The 19,034-nt window shown below is 35.1% G+C and overlaps 1 protein-coding gene across 6 annotated transcripts in view; it reads left to right on the top strand.

Moving 5' to 3' along the window:
• The window catches only part of STAG1 (STAG1 cohesin complex component), a gene marked incomplete at its 3' end in the record, with an annotated part of 426,886 nt that overhangs the window by 391,808 nt on the left and 16,044 nt on the right, over nt 1-19,034 (top strand). For all 6 annotated transcript variants that reach the window (XM_079922183.1, XM_079922181.1, XM_079922182.1 and 3 more), the window contains 4 exons: nt 9,362-9,454; nt 11,459-11,633; nt 13,350-13,489; nt 16,574-16,675. In XM_079922183.1, coding sequence (XP_079778309.1) covers nt 9,362-9,454; nt 11,459-11,633; nt 13,350-13,489; nt 16,574-16,675 — 510 coding nt within the window. The remainder of the gene's footprint in view (nt 1-9,361; nt 9,455-11,458; nt 11,634-13,349; nt 13,490-16,573; nt 16,676-19,034) is intronic.

Raw genomic sequence — 19,034 nt, forward strand, 5'->3', positions numbered from 1 at the left:
TTAGATCTTTATTTGAAATGGAAGTGCACTGGGTTTCACCAATGGGTATTTCCTCTGTTCCCCTAATTTCCAGAGTTGAAGCTCTTTGGCAGTCTCACAGGTCATGCTCAGTATACTTTGCTCCGGTGCCCCCTAGTGCTGGTCCTGTAGAAGCAGCCTTCCGTTTCTCTTCTCTGTAGCAGAAAACATCCTTCTTCCTTCAGCTCCTTCTGGACATATACAAAGACATTTAAAGAGCCAGGTAAATAAGAGTTAGGGCTAAACTAATGCCCCTATTGCCTTTTTTGGCCTGGGGATCTAGAATGTATCCTCAATTTTTTTTCCTCCTGGGAGGAGCTGTCCTACTCTCTGTAGTCCTAAATTTGTAGTGCTCTCTACCTTACCCTGCATGTTTCTATTCTAGACAGCAGTGGGAATGGCCTGGGGCAAACATCTCTGCATTCTGAACCCAGGCCTTATCCCTAAGTCTTTAAATTAAAGAAAGTCTACATCCCCCAGAGAGCTACAAGTGAAATTATTATTGAGGAGTATAGCATGTTTACTGTGAAATTTGGTCCTCCGTTACCCTCTTGACTAAAGGTTCTCCTCTGCAAATTTCAACTTGTTTACCTCCAAACAAACTGGGGAAAGGAGAAGTTTAGGGTGAACATGGGACTGGTGGTGGCCAAGCCCCATGAAGAGACATATTTAACCTTGCTGTGTATAAAAATCTACAGGCTGCTTTCTAGACCTCTTCCTCTCCCCTTCCCAGTCCTTTAGAATAGCAATGAATAAGAAAAGAGATAGCTCACTCAGGTCCTTCCCCCAAATTCCTATAGTAACAAAATGTAGATAGTACCTCTCCATCTGCAGAGTTAACTGCTTTGAAGGGGAAGGGAATGGGGCCAAGAGTTGGAAATAATAGCTATCCCTCTAGGAATGAATTTTTAGTAGTTTATAACCATTTTACTTCATTCTTTTCTAGATCTTTTCCCCCTACCTTTTATTTCTTGAGAAGACTATCCTCACTAACTATCGAGTTAATTTTAAGCATTTCTTTTTGATTGGTCCATGACTTCAGAGTCATTCTTTGATAGCTTTGTTTCTATTAATATATCCTATCTCAAGTGCCTGATTGACTGGTCTAGGAAAGTTAGGAGAGAAAGATCCAGGACTTGTTTTCTATTCATTTCTTGTTCAGCTCTCAGAATGTTCTTTTTTTAAAATCTGGAATACATAAGTAGATGGCTGTTTATACTGAACTCTGAACTTGTCCAAAGTTTTATCCAACTCTTAACATTCTAAAAACCTGTGGAAGTCAGAAGTAAATATATTCAACTTAAAAGAGAACTTACAAGTCACGATTCCAACATTCTATTAAGAATTCTATGCTGTGTTTGCAACCCTATTCCTGGGCCTCTACTTTTGGAGCTTTCTATCTGGTAAGGAATACCTTCCCACCCCTTGAAGGACAGCATAAGGCTTCCTCAGCTTCCCTAACCTGTCCAGTTGGATGCTGTTTTTACTTACACAGGGACGGTGATCTTTAAAGTACCACTTTATAAATATTCTTAACTCCTAAGATATTTAATACCTCAGAATCTAAGTAATGAGCCAGGACTGAGACGATCTTTTCTAAATAACAATTATTATAATGTAAAAATGTGTTTTAACTGAGTTTATTAGAGGCCTAAAGCAACATTAAGAATATTTAAATGAAACATTAACACTTCCCACTTTTCAGTACAGAGATTGGAAATCTTTCTCCACCAAAATTAATGATAAAAGTTTATTTTCCTGTCAGGCCTTTTATTTGAGTAAAAGGAAATAAGTGTTTTAACCTATTTAATATTCCCTGATAAAGTAATGCCTTTTCCTTTCCACAGTAGGTTTTTAATTTTGAAATTTTTTTTTCCAGTGGTCATTCCGTAATTACTAGGTATTTGTTTAAACGACTTATTGTTGCTCACCTAATTTATATATATAAGAAGCTCCCAGTTTATAAACAGGATATATTTCCAGCAATTTTGTGTTGGAGCATGGTCTTTGGAGTTAAATCCGAGTTTGAATTTTGACTCCATTTCTTACCACCTATGACAAAGGTATGCAAGTTACTTCACATTTGAACTTCAGTTTCCTAATATGTGATATTCACTGCTGGATAGGGTTATTGGGAAGATGAAAAGAAATGTTTCAGTCAACAATAATTGTTGTTTTGATGGCATTAAATTGCAGTCCTAGTTCTGTGCTTTCCTAATCTTCTCCCCTGCCAAAACCAAAAATTAATACTAAATGAACTATTATATAAGGTTACGGGAGCATGTAAACATGCTCAGTATCTACTGTAGGTTTGGAATATAGCATGGTAGATTTTGTCCTCCATCTGTGTTTTGAAAATCTGGGAATTCAAATCTCTCGCTTTGGTCCTAACAGTCACTACTTTTCCCCTGTTCCTCTGACTCCTCCTTTAGCTTCTTCATCTTTGTACACCACAGAAAAGAGAAATCAGAAGATGTTTTGGAACTACAGTAGGCAGCTTAAGGGTTCCTGGATCATAAGTGGATTAGCCTTTGAGGCAATGGCAGGAGTCAAGCAGGTGGGGATTCAGATCGCCAAGAACAGCAACAACATTGAAAACTAGGTATTACATTTGGGGTTTAAAAATCCAGTAGTTATTTTACTGTGTATTAACAAGAGTGGCACACTCACTCCTTAGCCTCAAAAGAGAAGCTAGTAGCAGTTATTCATATAAGAAAGCAATTTCAAAGATATTCCATAAGGTTTACCCTACCACAATGGTGACACCGATGCATCCCAAGTGAATGAATTTAGTTACATGTGTTTCTATCATATTTACTATGATAGAATGACTTAGTTGAGCTGAAAAATAATTAAATGAGCCTCGTTATATGTTAGTAATGATGCTAAGTACAGATAAGCATAACACAGTTTATACCTCCAAAGAGCTTTATAGCCCAATACAGACTGGACAAACTGTATAGCCCATGGGCCAAATCTGGCCAGACACCTGTTTTTGTAAATAAAGTTCTAATGGAACACAGTAATGCTCATTCATTTATGTACTGACTAGGGCTGCTTTCTTGCTCCAGTGGCAGAGTTAAGTAGTTCGAACAGAGACATTATGGCCCACAAAGCCTAAAATATTTACTATCTGACCCTTTATACAAAAAGTTTGCCAGTCCCTGGCCTAGTAAGGTAACCCCTTGGTCTTGTTTGTAACTAGTTTAGTTTTGTGCCCCATTTTTATCATGAAAAACTGATCACTAAATTCTTAACAGGCTTTATTTTCATAATCGAAGATCTTTGGCGTGATCTAGGTCCTTATTTCACACCTTTATCCTGTTTTATTTCTGCCCATTCTAAAAATGTGTATTTGTCAGATAATGTTGAACTAGTTTTATGTGTTTACTGCTGGTTTTTCCATGGCTTCAGTTTCTGGCTATGATTATCTTAATGGTATTTCATAGTTGTGGATAAAAGGACAGCTAAATTTAGTCTTCCTCTAGACACATAAAATTGTGATACAAAATGAAAAGAAATCACCCATTTAAAATCTGCATGTTCTGTGTGTTTTGGAATTAAATCCTTATCTTTCCTCACTGACTATAATCATATGGAGTACTTAGCTCTTAAGGGGCAATCTACATTTAAGATCTTTTTTTTTCTTCCCAAGATGTTAGGGTATTTTGAGCCTTTGTACCTTTGAGAAAACTTCTAATATAGCTTATATGGTAAATTCGCCATCTTAATTGTGCCAGCCTTATTTGGGAGTCTTCATTGTTGAGATATTTCTGGTCGGGGTGTATTTTTAAAACATCATCTTAACTCACTAAGAGATATTTCTCTTATTTTTGTCAGTAGATCACTGAAAAACTGAAACTATTTTAGCCCTTTCACATTAGAGCGTACTGGGTTTCAGTCGTCTAATTCTTGGTTTCACTAGATCTATGGGGAAGCAAAAAAAATTTTAGCCAGGCTAGTGAAGCAACTTGCAAAAGGCATACAAAAGAATATAGCCAAGATGTTAATAATTTAAATTTCAGTGTAATCTTCTCACCTGACCCATTTGAATTCCTTTCCATAGCTACTTTAGGAAAAAGTGCTCTTAACGCCGAGCTGCTTTCTGAAAATAAGAGAAAATATTGGTTTCATCTAGGAAAACACATTTGAAAGGAACATTTAAGCAACATTCTAGTTGCTTAAAATTGCAGTCTAGATAATTAGCACACCTTGTTCTTGGGTTGTTCTTTTTCAGTGTCTTTTGGATTGACTGGCATTTTTGTTTATATATAAATATATTTGACTGGAGTTTCAAATTTCTTACCTCCATAATGCTGCCGGTTTCTTCAATATGTTAATTTTCCCGCATTATAAAAAGAGTCATTATAGCAAAATGGTTAAGAGCACAGACTCTGGAAGCAGACTGCTCTGGTTAATTTACTACTCCACTTACTAACTGTGTCTTTGGGCCTGCATTTAACATTTCTGTGCCCGTTTCTTCATATGTAGAATGGGAGTGATAATAGCAATACCCATCACAGTTGAGAGGATTAGTTGAGTTAATATGTCAAAAGCTTAGATTAGTGCCTGGTACACGGTTAAGTGCCAAGTAAACGTTAACTTTATGTAGTGTAAGATGCCAGCATAATGAAGTTTGTAGGAAAATTGTGTTCTGAAATCCAAAAAACCTAAATTCCATTCCCAGCTGTTCAAAGGAATCTACTATATGAGATTAGCTAACTCTGTTAAATATATAGTATCTGTGCCTATTTACCTAAACCTATTGATTGGTACTTATATTTCTCTCAATGAATTCTAACTGATTACAATTAAGTTAACTTTCTTGAGCATTCAATATTTAGGTTGCATCCAAATCTATGCTAAACTTATTGCTAAAGAAGGCCTTTAGCTTCTCTCAGTATTTCCTTGGTTACTTCCCATTTCCACTTTCTTCTTAAAATGCTACAATCAGTAGGTTGCTTACTTAGTTGTGATGTTAAATTTACAACTCCTCAGATGAATTGGCAAGTAATCATTTTACATAAGACACATTTGCTTTATGATTGACCTTTAAAGGAATCTTTTGCCTCCAACTCCAAAGATAGCTGATTCCCTAGACTGCGTCAAACTGCACACTAACCATGAAATTTAAGGGAATAAAGGAGCATTAATACCTCCTAGCATCATTTTTTAATTATATTTATTGTGTGATAAAATGAACACATTACATATTTCTCCCTAGGATTGTGGTATCATCTGTATTATGTGTACTTGGATTTCATTCAGCAAATATTTACTAAACATCTGCCCATGTGCCAAGCACTAGTCTAGGTACTAGCAGGAACTGAACATTCATCCTTTGCATACTAGGTTTACCAGTTAGCACCTGTGTGTTCTCGTTTGAGTGCCTAAATTAGTTCAGCAGAATCACAGAATGCAATAGAACCTCAGAGAATACATAGTTCAACCCTCTTGTTTATAGATTTTTAAAATCTGTAATTCTGGGATATAAGATAATTTCTCTAAGGTCACATAGCTAGTTAGTAGCATGGCCTGCATTTTGTTTTTCTTTCAGTTATTTATTCAACAAATATTCTCAAATCTTTTATGTTGAAAAGGTCAAAAAGGATGCCAAAAGACCTCTAGCAGCTGTCCTATTTTTCTCACTCTTTATTGTTTTTGGTTTTTGTTATTGTTGGTTTTAATAGATCTTTATTGGAGTATAATTGCTTCACAATACTGTGTTAGTTTCTGTTGTACACCAGAGGGAATCAGCCATATGCATACATATATCCCCATATCTCCTCCCTCTTGCGTCTCCCTCCTACCCTCCCTATCCCACCCCTCTAGGTCATCGCAAAGCACCGAGCTGATCTCCCTGTGCTATGCTGCTGCTTCCCACTAGCTAATTATTTTACATTCGGTAGCGTATATATGTCGATGCTACTCTCACTTCGCCCCAGCTTCCCCCTCCCACCCTGTGTCCTCAAGTCCATTCTCTATGTCTACATCTTTATTCCTGCCCTGCAACTAGGTTCATCGGTACCATTTTTAAAATTTTTTTTTAGATTCCATATATATGTGTTCACATACAGTATTTGTTTTTCTCTTTCTGACTTACTTCACTCTGTATGACAGACTCTAGGTCCATCCACCTCACTACAAATAGCTCAGTTTCGTTTCTTTTTATGGCTAAGTAATATTCCATTGTATATATGTGCCACATCTTCTTTATCCATTCATCTGTCAGTGGACATATAGGTTGGTTCCATGTCCTGGCTATTGTAAAGAGTGCTGCAATGAACATTGGGGTGCATGTATCTTTTTGAATTATGGTTTTCTCAGGGTATATGCCCAGTAGTGGGGTTGCTGGGTCATATGGTAGTTCTGTTTTTAATTTTTACAGTCAAACTTTTTTGAAAGAGTTGCCTTCTTTCTTATCTCCTTTCTATCCATTGTGGTTTGACTTTAGCCCTTTTAATTACTTTGAGAGTGTTCGACCCAAGGTTACTCACAACCTTGAGTTGCTTTATCCTTGCAATGCTTTCTAATCCTTATCTTGTCTTTTGGTAACATTTGTCATCGTTAAACTATTCCATTCTTTTTTCTTTTTGGCTGTGTTGGGTCTTCATTGCTACACGCAGGCTTTCTCTAGTTGCGGCGAGTGGGGGCTACTCTTAGTTGCAGTGCGCAGGCTTCTCATTGCGGTGGCTTCTCTTGCTGCAGAGCATGGGCTCTAGGCACGCAGGCTTCAGTAGTGGTGGCTCACAGGCTTAGTTGCTCCACGGCATGTGGGATCTTCCCAGACCAGGGCTTGAACCTGTGTCCCCTGATTTGGCAGGTGGATTCTTAACCACTGCACCACCAGGGAAGTCCTTCCATTCATTTTTACCTTACCTCTGGGATGCCACATTCTGGTTTTGTTCTTACTTCTCAGACCATTTCTTAGATTTCTTCATATGCTCTTCTTTCTCATCCATCTGTTAAATATCGGTGTTCCCCAGGATACTTTTGTCAGCCCTCTTTATTTACATATTCTCCTTTAACAGTCTCATCTACTTCCATTGCTTCTGCTGCCAGCTAAATACAGAGGACCCCCAAGTCTCTACTCTTGCTCAGATTCTTTACCATGGACTTTGAATTCATCCAGCTGCCTACTAGACATCTCTAGTAGCATATCTTTCAGAGATCGCAGATCATCATCTCTAAAGCCCAACTTGTTACCTTAGCATTTGTTCCTGTGTTAACTATCTTGGTGCCTTATACCGTAAGCCATTAATAGGCAACTACCTAGAAATTTAGGCGTAACATCAACATCCCCTGTTCTGATTAGTTCCTAAATTCTATCAATCCTGCTACTTTAATTTCTCTTCAATCTATTTACATCTTTTCTGCCAACATTTCATTTTCAGGCCCTCATTTTAGATTATTCCCACGGCCTTTGTTAATATGTGATGAAATGTAGAATAATGATTAGAAGCATGGGCTTTAGAGTCAGATAACCCTAGGTATGGATCCTTACTCTATCGCTTAGAATCTATATGTGCTCCGAACTTCAGTTTCCTCATCTGTAAAATAGGCGTATTAACCACTTACTTCATAGAGTGATTGTGAGACTTAAATTTATTCCCCTTAGAACACAGTATTTGGCACATAATAAGCCCTCAACAGAAGATTGTATTTACTGTTAACTAGCTTCCCTATTTTATATCATTCTCCCTTCTGCTTAGAATATGATTCTTTAACATAAATTATTAGCAACTTCATGATAAAAATCCTATTCATTAGTTCCTTTATTGCCGACGGGATAATAGCCAAATAATTTAGCATGGCATTTTAAGTACTTTCCATTTAAATGGAAAATGGGTCCTCTTTTTCTCTTCAGTTTTCTCTCACCACTCTCCTCCCTGTTTGTGCCTCAACTGCAATAAATTAGCAGTCTCTCAAAAGCACCTCTGGGCTTTTGAACATTCTGTGCCCTCTGGAACACCTTTCCATATAGGTAGATAATTTTTAGTTGTTCAGAACTCAGCTTACATGTAGTCTTGTTTGGGAACCCTTCTGTGACTACTTTTGACTCTGGGTTAGGCTTTCCAACATAGCACTCCTTACATTCTGTTGCAGTTGCGTGTTCTCTTGTCTATTTCCCCTACTGCTTTGTGAGTCTTTGAAATTAAAGGTCAAGGAATGTTGAGGTTTGGTTGTTGGATGTTCATCTGCAGGAACATTAAAGGTCCTGGAGGCAGTGTCCTTTCTATTACTCTGCACAAGATGATCTTATTTCCTTCTTCTGAATATTGCACTCATTTTAGCAAAAGGAAATATGTATAATTTTTAAAGTATCATTATTTGGGATGTGAAGATCCCAAAAAGGAATAAGTATGCTCATCTGTACAAAATAGAGTAGTTTAAAGAATTTTAGTTTCACAGAGTACTTTTTAAAAGTGATTCCTACATCAGCCTATGCTCATTTAATTACTCTTCATTACTATTTTAAATATTGATATCATACTGAGTCATCTGCATGCGTCTTGCTCATTAGTCAGTGAAAAGAACGTGAACTCTCATATCAGACAGTCCTGGTTTCAAACACTTGCTAGTAATAACTACTTCTTCTAATCAATATAAATATGAAATTATGTAACAGCCCTCATACCAGTGCCTGGCACATTATAGGTACTTGATAAATTTAAATTTCCTTTTATACTTTTCAGATGTTTCATTTTGAATATTATATGGCCATCTGATTAAATCCTATTCACCCATCCAATCTTAGATTAAAGGCCATCTTTCTATGAAGCTGCCTCCAACTCAGCTCTTGCTGCTACAGTTAGAGTTAACACCAAAAAATTAAACACTTAATTACTCTCTAATTGGTCTAACTCCCTGCTAAGATGTTAACTCTTTGAGAACATGGACACTATCTTAAAGTTATCTTTTCCCCTTGACATTTTGCAGAGTCCTGAGAATATGGGAGTACATGTTTATTGCTTAATTGATTTTTTTCAGTATGCTGCTGCACTCTCTCACTTTACTACCAGCTAGTATTTGCTATAGGAATGACTAAAAATTTTAATATCAGCCTGAGTAAACCATATTGATAAAGGCAAATATGTTGGAGGAAATCATACTGAGCATTTCAAAGCTAAATAGAACTGAGTATTCAGGATTATCAGTTTCGCTGACCCTTCCATTAAGATAACTAGGAAATAACTATATGATTTGGTTCCCAACAATATATTTGGTTTTATGAATTTCCTTAACAATAAACTAGTTTGGCTATTTTCCATTTATTATTTCTTCTGGATCAGTTTTCTAGGATATTGTAATTCATGCTTGTAAATTTGAATATGTCTTACAGGAGGATTTGTTGGTATTGAGGAAAACAGTGAAATCCTTTTTGGCTGTTTGCCAACAGTGCCTATCTAATGTTAATACTCCAGTGAAGGAACAGGTAAGAAATTGTCAGTTAAGAGCTCTCAATAACAATAACTCAAATGAGTTACTGAAGAACAGTAAGATGTAAATTTTTTTAAGAAGATGTAATTTTTTATGACAGTTCTTAGCATGCAGGTTTATCCCTAACATTTGTGGCACCTGGGACAAGAATATAGATGTCTGAATATTTAAGTTATAAAGTAAGCTAACCTGTTACACATCTTTGTACCTTAACAAGTATACTGTCATAATGGCTGGAAGGCAGGTTCAGGTTTAGAATTTTTGATTCCTTACCAGAACTTGGAGGGTTGGGGAGCTGGCATAGGGTCCACCTTCTCTTCTCACCTTCAGCTCTTTCCCACACTAGGTAGAACTCCTCACACATGCATATGAACAATTCAGCCCACATATCCAAACTATCAACATCACTTCTTCAGACAGCTGCTCCTTGATTACCCTGGGGCCTAGGAGTACACACTGGGGATGCAGTGTGTCTAGGAAAGATGCCTGTGCACCCCCTGGTAGCAGAATCAGGTCTGTGAGGGCAAGGAATTCCTGAATCCCTGTACCTGGGCAGTGATGTAAAGTAGAGGTGCAAGTGGGCATATACCATTGGTCCAACAGACTCCTCACCCCTTGGGAAAGGTCGTAGACCAAAGAGGGTCAAAGTGGAACCCAAGGCAATACCATTTTCACAAAGTGATTTTGTAATCTATTTAATTATACTGTTCTATTAGGAAATACTTTTATATAAAACAGATATACCTTTTCCATGTCGGTTTTTTTTATGATGTTGGGCTAGAAAACGAGTCTATATCTAAAAAGAGTACAGCAGTACTTACCCTTTGCTATCTTTTCCTACAAATAGGTTATCCAGGTCTCTTCTTTATTGAGTTATCAGCATCTAACGTAAATGGGAACAGAAATGGTCTTTCCTAAACCTTATTCTCTAAACCTTCTGAACTCAACCAGTGCTGTCTAAAAAGTACCTAGCTCAGGACATTTAAGCCAAAAATTCAGTGTTTCTGCATCCTCACTGTTTGGTGACATGCAAAAGTATGGCCTTAGTTAAAAATATATGTTTTCCTGGATTTCATTCATGTTCTCCTGTTTTCAAGTGACTCAAATAATGTATTTCATGGTTGTGTACTTAGAGCATGAACTGCCATGAGTCTTGCTGGAGGTAAACAACCAAGTATACAGCCATCTCCAGATACATTCCAAAATTATGGTTTCCCATAGAAGTCAATTTTTAGAAGGGGGTGAGTGGATTGTTTTGAGGCATCAGAGCCCTCAGTTATTCCATAACAAAATCTTTCAGTTTCAATAAACTGGTGATACAAGTTTATTTTGTACCATCCATTAAATAGGATAAATTTGGCAACATAACTATAATACTTTCTCTATGGGGAAATATACTGAAAGTTTCTTTATGTGATTACATTTGTTGGGAAGCTTTCAGACACTGTTTTTTATGTGAATGACCTTGAATTCAATTTAACCTACTGTTAAAAATTTCATTTTACAATAGATTTTTTAAAGAAGAATCCAAAATAGGAGCTTACAGACTTAAAGTACTACATTGTAATTTGTTGAATTATACAGTTTGTCTTAAGATTTATGCTTATTATTTGATTATGCAGTATAAGATTGATTTGTAACATCTGTCATTAATTTATTATATCAATTTTGTATTTCCAGAGTTGAGTTTAACTCATTTTTTATAATTTCAAGTCAAAAATCTCTTAATCAACTGTTTTGAGTTAATACAGCCAAGTAAAAGAAGCAGGTTATATTTAGGGGGGTGGAGAGTCTTAAGTATGACTAGTTTGTAATGAGACAAAATAATTTTATTCAGTTTGGAAATTAAAATTAAGTAGCTGCAATTTGAATACTCAGAATTTCTATTACGGTACTGTTATTGAGCTGTATTTAATTTAGTATAGTTTCATTAACATTGATTTGTAGTTATAGCTACATTTGTACAATATTTTACTGATGAATTTCCTTTGCATTCCAGGCTTTCATGTTACTCTGTGATCTATTGATGATTTTCAGCCACCAATTAATGACAGGTGGCAGGGAGGGCCTTCAGCCTTTGGTGTTTAATCCAGATACTGGACTTCAGTCTGAACTCCTCAGTTTTGTGATGGATCATGTTTTCATTGACCAAGATGAGGAGAACCAGAGCATGGGTATTTGTAGCTATCATTTTGTCAATATTGATCTTGTTTTACCAACCCCAAAAGATATGAGAAAAAATTTCAAATTCAATCCTAAAAAATACTATAGTTTTTCTCTTAAAAAAAAAAAGTTAATACATTCATGTAGTTAAGAAACCAACAAGAATAAAAATATACACAGTGAGGTGTCCCTGCTTTAACTTTAACATAGTACCTTAAAGATCTTTCCCCATCACTACATACAGAGCTTCCTTATTCTAATAGCTACATAGTATTTTATTATTTAAATAGAGCATAATTTATATTATTCATCTCATATTGATATTTGGCTAGTTTCCAATCTTCTGCTATTATAATCTATGCTATAATAAATAATTGTGTACATTTGTCATTTCCCACATATGTAAAATGTATATTTAGGATAGATGGTTTTTTTCTAATTGAACTGCTTCCAGGTTCACAATTTTTCTAAAGGAAAGCATCTGAGTTCCTTTCTCCTTCTGAGTAGTGATCATATATTACTTAAATTAACAAAATGTGACTCGAAGATACTAAGTGCTAAAAGAATGTTATCAAACCTCACCAGTCAAAATTGTGCTGAGCCTGCAGAATGAAAACTTAGTAAAATTAGACTGAATATAAATAATTATAAATAAATATTATATAGGTTATTTGTGAAATAGATAATCTCTAAGATCTGTGGCTATCAGATCCACAAATCTACTTGGTGCTATTAGAATATTCTTTATTTAATAGAACATTTTAGAAAATACTGGGCTGTGAACAAAGGATCTTTATTTTGAGCTCATATTAATCTCAGGAGATAAAATTTACCTTCTACTTATCTTAAGCAAAAAGATTTCCAACTTCTCAAAGCATTGATGCTTCACAGCAGGACCAGTTAATAGAAAGGGAAGAGAGAAGTTGAGAGTAAGTTTTTTTATGAATATATACACGCAAAGAAGGGAAGGAAGAACACTGTCCCTAAATAAGGGCACGCCAAAACATGAGAGAGTCAGTACAGAGCCTGAAACAAATGTGTTAACTTTTATTGTCTATGGCCTTGTGGAGAAATTTTTCTTGGGATTAGAAATAGATAAGCCAATAGGGCCTGAGAATCTAAAACTTGAGGAATAAAGACTACTTGTTTGAAAGCATTTGGTAAGGTTTTGTTTAAAAAAATGCATATGTACATTAACATAGTTTGCAAAATATACTTTCTCAGCTTACAGTGTAACCATGTTTAGGACAAGAACTGAAAACTAACTCCTCCATATAATTTCCATTACTCCCCATATATTTTTCTAAAAGAAAACTTTTTCCCTGTGTCTTAAAAATTTCTAGAAATTTCTTCTCTGTAGAAATACATTAGCACATAAGGAATATTCAGATAAGAGAAGACAGCATTTTAAAGGTAAACAGAACAACAGTATTATTATGACAAAAGTATCAGAAAAAAAATCTATATGGTTTGTTTACCTTACTCAATCTTTGCTATGACAGTCTCCTAGAAGACAGAAACCTTAGTGCCTACTAAGTGTTTAATAAATGTTTAACTAAATATAGCACCCTAAAATAATCAGTATAACTCACAGTTTTTAGCCCATCTAAAACTGAATTGTACCTATTTGTAAAGTTATAGGCTGGTTTTTATTATGCAGATTGTCTACATTGTTTTACCTTGGATAAAGGGCCAAAGTTCATAAGTAATTTATTTTCTGTGGTTAGAGGGTGATGAAGAAGACGAAGCTAATAAAATTGAGGCCTTACATAAGAGAAGGAATCTACTTGCTGCCTTCAGCAAACTTATCATCTACGATATTGTTGACATGCATGCAGCTGCAGACATCTTTAAACACTACATGAAGGTATAGTTTTACAGTCTTTTTTTAAATGGGATATTTATTTATTAAGATAGTAGTTTCATATTCTTATTTTTCTCCCTCCACTTTAGTAGCAGAGAAGTTTGCAATTAAAAATGAAAGAATGATGAATAAGCTAAAATTGACAGCTCCTACCTAAATATTATTGATGATTTTCTGACATATTTAAAATTCCTCTCTTTTATATATGAGCTTTTTATCACTCTATACTATTATATCAGTTCCATAAAGTAGGAGTTGCTTACATTTATATGAAAGAATGCCTTTTTATTTGCATGAGGCCATGGACTCTTACGGAAGAAAGCTAACTCTCTTCCCTATGAAATCTCTTCAGATATATTTATAAGTATGCCTACTACTGTGTTGCCAGGCACTCAAGTTACAAAGATTTTTAAATTCCTGCTCCAAAGTGGTCTAAAGCTGGAAATAGTCAAGTAATTAGACAATTGCATTTATACAGTATAACAGAGGTACGTATAGGGGTTCCTGGAAATATATAAAACAGATACCCCACTCTTAAGAAATATGAGGGTTAATGAAAACTGCTTAGAAGTGCCTTCTGAACTAAGTCTGAGACGATAAGCATAAATTAGCCAGTCAAGCAAAAAAGTAGTAGGAGGACTTTTAGGCAGATCGGACTTCGTGTACAAAGCAATGAATTGTTTGGGGGAAATGCAAGTAATTTGATATAGTAACATAGATTGCTTATGAGAATGGAGCCAGAGGTAAGATTTAAAGAAACTGACAGGGTAGACCTTATATGCTGTGTGAGAACTTGGGATTTTTTTCCTGAGGGAGGTAAAGAGATGTTGAAAGGTTTTATACCTTTCTTTATATGACAGGATTTTGATAGGTAGTTGCCTTCCTGGCTGCTCTCCTTTCCAGAAGCTACATTTTGTTTCTGAACCACAAAAAAAGCAGTGCTCAAAAATCTTTGATATAGCCTAAGAGGCACACTTCTCAGTTTATGTATTTTGGCCTTGTTCTTGTGTCAGACACAGTATTTTATTTTGCTCATGTTCAGAATATTGTGTATTCCATTGATTCACATGTTTATGTCCAATTCTAGTTATGACATAGTAACTAAGTCATCATATTTTGCTAAACAACTGCAGTGTGATGAGCACTGCGTTAGTAGCCAGGGATTTAAATAAGACATGATTTCTGCACTAAGGAGGTTACAGATTAACAGAGAAACTGAAATGTAAACATAATATGACATGCTAATAATGAATAGCTGCCTGTGTTCTATGCCATTTATATTTGAGACACTGTTCTAAAGCTTTTATATTATCTTTGTTGATTACAGTAACTCTGTGAGTTAGGAAATAATATCATCATTTACAGATAAGGGAATTAAGGCTCAGAGAGGTTAACTTTTGAAGATCCACACAACCTTTTTTTATTATTTATTTACTTACTTACTTGCTTACAGACTGCATCGGGTCTTAGTTGCAGCATGCAGCATCTTTCGTTGCAGCGCGTGGGTTCTTCATTGCAGTGTGCAGGCTTCTCTCTAGTTGTGGCATGCGGGCTCCAGAGTGCACTGGCTCAGTGGTTGCGGTGCAAGGGCTCCAGAGTGCATGGGCTCTGCAGTTGCGGCACACAGGCTCTCTAGTTGTGGCGCTCGGGCTCAGTAGTTGCAGTGCGCGGGCTTAGTTGTCCCGCGGCATGTGGGATCTTAGTTCCCTGACCAGGGATCGAACTGGTGTCCCTTGCATTGCAAGACCAATTTTAACCACTGGACCACCAGGGAAGTCCCCACACAACTATTAAAGTAGCAAAAACTGGCACTCGATTTTAGGTTTGCCTAGCTTCAAAGCTTAGCTCTTTCCACTAAACCATAAAGCCTCATCATGATTACTGTAGAGATAGATGTATAAATTACAAAGCAAGCACAAATAGAGACTTAAGTGAGCAACCAGACAAGGCTTCCAAAAGTAATGTCGAAACGGGGTTTGGTTAGATGAATATGAGCTTAATATGGTTTTTCCTTGTCATCCCTTAGCAATACTGTCTTGGTTTCAAGAAATAAGCTTTATCATCCTTAGCAATTTTTACACTCCTCTGTTCTTTCTAGGCTTTAATCTTTTTGTGAATATTTTAATAGTTGTTTGCTATTCTTTATTATACATCCTTGTCTATTTGGCTTTCTGCCTCATTTCTCTATGTGATCATTAAAAATCTGAATTTATTGTTGATCTACCTGTCGAACCACTTTAGTGTTCTCATATATCTTTCTCTTTTTATCTGCATTGAGAAAATTTTTAATTGCACTGAAAGGATGATTCTTTCGAGACATTTACCCTTTTTTTTTGCACTTCACATCATGGAAGTATACCCATCTTCTTAAAGATTATAAAAATCCAGTTGTCAAGCCAATATACTCACTTCTTTACATAGGTTATAGGTTTTATGCTCTAGCTTGGAAGTAACATCCAGATTTAATGGTCTCAAAGTTTTTCCTAATTATTTACTCACAAGGAAAACTCTTTAAATCCTGTATCCAAAAGTTGAATTATAAAGAAATTAGTTGAATTTTTCTTAATCACTGTTGAAGAAATCAGTGTTTTTATTTTTTATAATGGTAAAATATAGACATGTTATGGGGGATAATGAGTGCACAAAAGTATTCAGTGAAAACTTAAATCTGTTACTGTAATCTGCCCGTCCCCTTATTTAGGCCTACTCCCCAGAAGTAAGCAAGCAATTTTAACTGTTTTGATTTTAGCTCTTTAAGATGTTTCTGTCAGAGTTCTGTTTCTTGATTTGTCACCTTTTAAATCTATTGAATCCATGTTGTAAAGAATGAGGAATTTTGCTCACCTATATCACTTCTTCTCCTCTTGGAATTACCAATTTTTTAGTTTAATTATTATTAGTTATTTCATAATTTTAAATATCAAATGTGTATTCCTTTAACTTTAGACAATATATTTTAACTCTCATTAGGTTTTTAAGATGAAAAATTAAACACCTCTGTACTCACCTTTCCATTTCTTTCATCAGCCTATTTATCTCATTAAATAGCAACAGTTTTAAAACTATATTTTTTTCTTTTTCTCACAGTATTACAATGACTATGGTGATATTATTAAGGAAACACTGAGTAAAACCAGGCAGATTGATAAAATTCAGTGTGCCAAGACCCTCATTCTCAGTTTACAGCAGGTAAGAAATTTGAAGGGAAAGAGATGAAGAGTAAAATTAATATTATTGAGCACTTCCATGTGCTTATTATTATGGGCTAGGTATCTTACCTCATTTAAATTAGGTCATTGCATTAATACATTACTATGGATACTTTCTGGTACAAAGATGTGTTATGTGTATTTTCTTTAGGAAGACAGTCCCATAGTTCACATTTCAAATAGATGAAATCCTAAGGTGATCTATTCTTAGACCAGATGAAATGCCAAATTGGATATTTTAAAAGTAATCATTTTTAAAGAAAAAATTTAAAAATACATTTTTAAAGTATTTAATAAGGGAAGGGGCAACAATAGTATCCAAAGAAGAAAATACGTCACATGTATTGCCTAAATAAGATTTCTAGTAAATGCCTAGGATTAACGTAGGGATGGGAGAGTTGGGGATGGCTGTAGGTACGTATGTATATATTTAGCCTATGATAAAGGTCAGTGGGGAAAGGATCGGGCCTATACAATAGGTGATAGCCCTACATAACATGCACCCAAAATAACTACTAGGTGGATTACATATAAATGTTAAAAATTAAAAGTTTATAAGAAAATAAAAGGATATTTTTATGTCCTGGAGTAGGGAAGTCCTCAAGGAAATAAGCCACAATGTAAAAAATTGATTATATATATATACTTACACAGATTTATACATCAGCCAGCACTCTGAACAAAATTTAAAAAACAGTGACAGATTGTGGGAAAATATTTTTAATGATACATAGCAAATCCTACAAATCAGTAACAAAGGTAAATAAATCCCGTAGAAAAGTGAGCAAATGAAAAGCCACTTTTCAGAAGAGGAAAATTTAAAAAGCAGTAAACACATGAAAAGAGGCATAACTTAATTAATAATTAATATAATACAGATTGAAACAAGGAGACATTTATCACTGCCAAATAGACTGGCATGAATTAAAATGATAGATAATACCAGTGATTGCTAAAGATGTGGCAAGAAAAGGTCCCTTGTGAAAGCAATTGCTCTTACCTTCTTGGAATATAATTTTGCAGTATATTTCAAAATTTAAGGTATACATTCCTTTTAAACCAGTACTTTTGCTACTTAGGTATCTACATAGATACATGCAGGTGTGCACAAAAACGTATATGTGAAAAATGTTGTACTGCAACAGTCTGTGTAATATTGCAAAATTGGAAATAGTCTAAATGTCCATCAACAGAGGAATGGTTAAAATAAACTGATACTCTGAAGTAGCTAAACGATTTTTAAGACAAAATATTAAGTGACAAATAGCAAGTTTCAGGATAAAATATATCGTACAGTACCATTTATGTAAAAGTTAAAACTTTATATATGTAATATATTAATGTGTCTAAATTAGTCACTTTATATATTAATGTGTCTAAATTAGTCACATTTCAGACTTTAACCTTGATTATCTTTGGAGAGAAGAATGATATATAATGGGAAAGAGAAAAGAGAACTTTTACTTTGATATTCGTACAGTGAAATATATTCTTTGTAATTTATTTTAAATGTAAATTTTAAAGTTTAAGGCTATTGTGTACAATTATCTGTGAAAACATTTTAAAGTTTAAGAATTTATTAACAATTATTTATGTATAAATTTGAAAATCTCTGGAAGAACTGCTGTTTCTAGTCATGGCAGAGTAAGTAGTTTAAGCTGGTCTATTGCTAAAGAAACCTAAAATGGTAGACAACATAATTAATAGAAGATAAGAGCTATTTCAGTGAAATGGTGTGATTAAAGTGTATTGAGAGATTGGGAGATGAGGAAGAAAACAAATGTAAACAATACTCAGGATCTTTGTGTAAAGAGAATGAGAAAAACGTGTTGGTAACTGGCAGAGGAGATGGAATTAAGAAGTTAGGGTTGTTTGCTTGATTTTTAAGGTGCATGCATCTAACAGAGAGGGAATAGATAATGGATTCAGGAGAAAGCAGTAGCTCAGGACCAAACCACTAAGTAGGTAAAGGACAGGGAGATTCAGTACATAAGCAGGGAGTGGCTTTAGATGAAAGCTTGGGTTATCCGTCTTTCATAATAGAAGGGAAGGCAGATAATCTAAGTGTCTGACTTTGATGACAGAATGATGATTGCTTTTATATTCTTTAGTACTCCAGAGTTTTGTTTCTGTTATTTTGATACAATATATGTAATGTCTATGTAATTATAAAACCTCTTCACTCAGTTTAAGAACTTTTTTGTATATTTTGTTTTATTGGGTGGGAAAAATCACCCCCTGTATCTTAATGGTCTTCTTTTACATAATGTTCTTGTCAAAAAACAAAGTTCTGAACCCTGTATTTCATATATTACCATTCCTGTGAAAACAACAATAAG

Source organism: Stenella coeruleoalba (genome assembly GCF_951394435.1).
Source record: "Stenella coeruleoalba genome assembly, chromosome: 5".
Classification (NCBI taxonomy): Eukaryota; Metazoa; Chordata; class Mammalia; order Artiodactyla; family Delphinidae; genus Stenella; species Stenella coeruleoalba.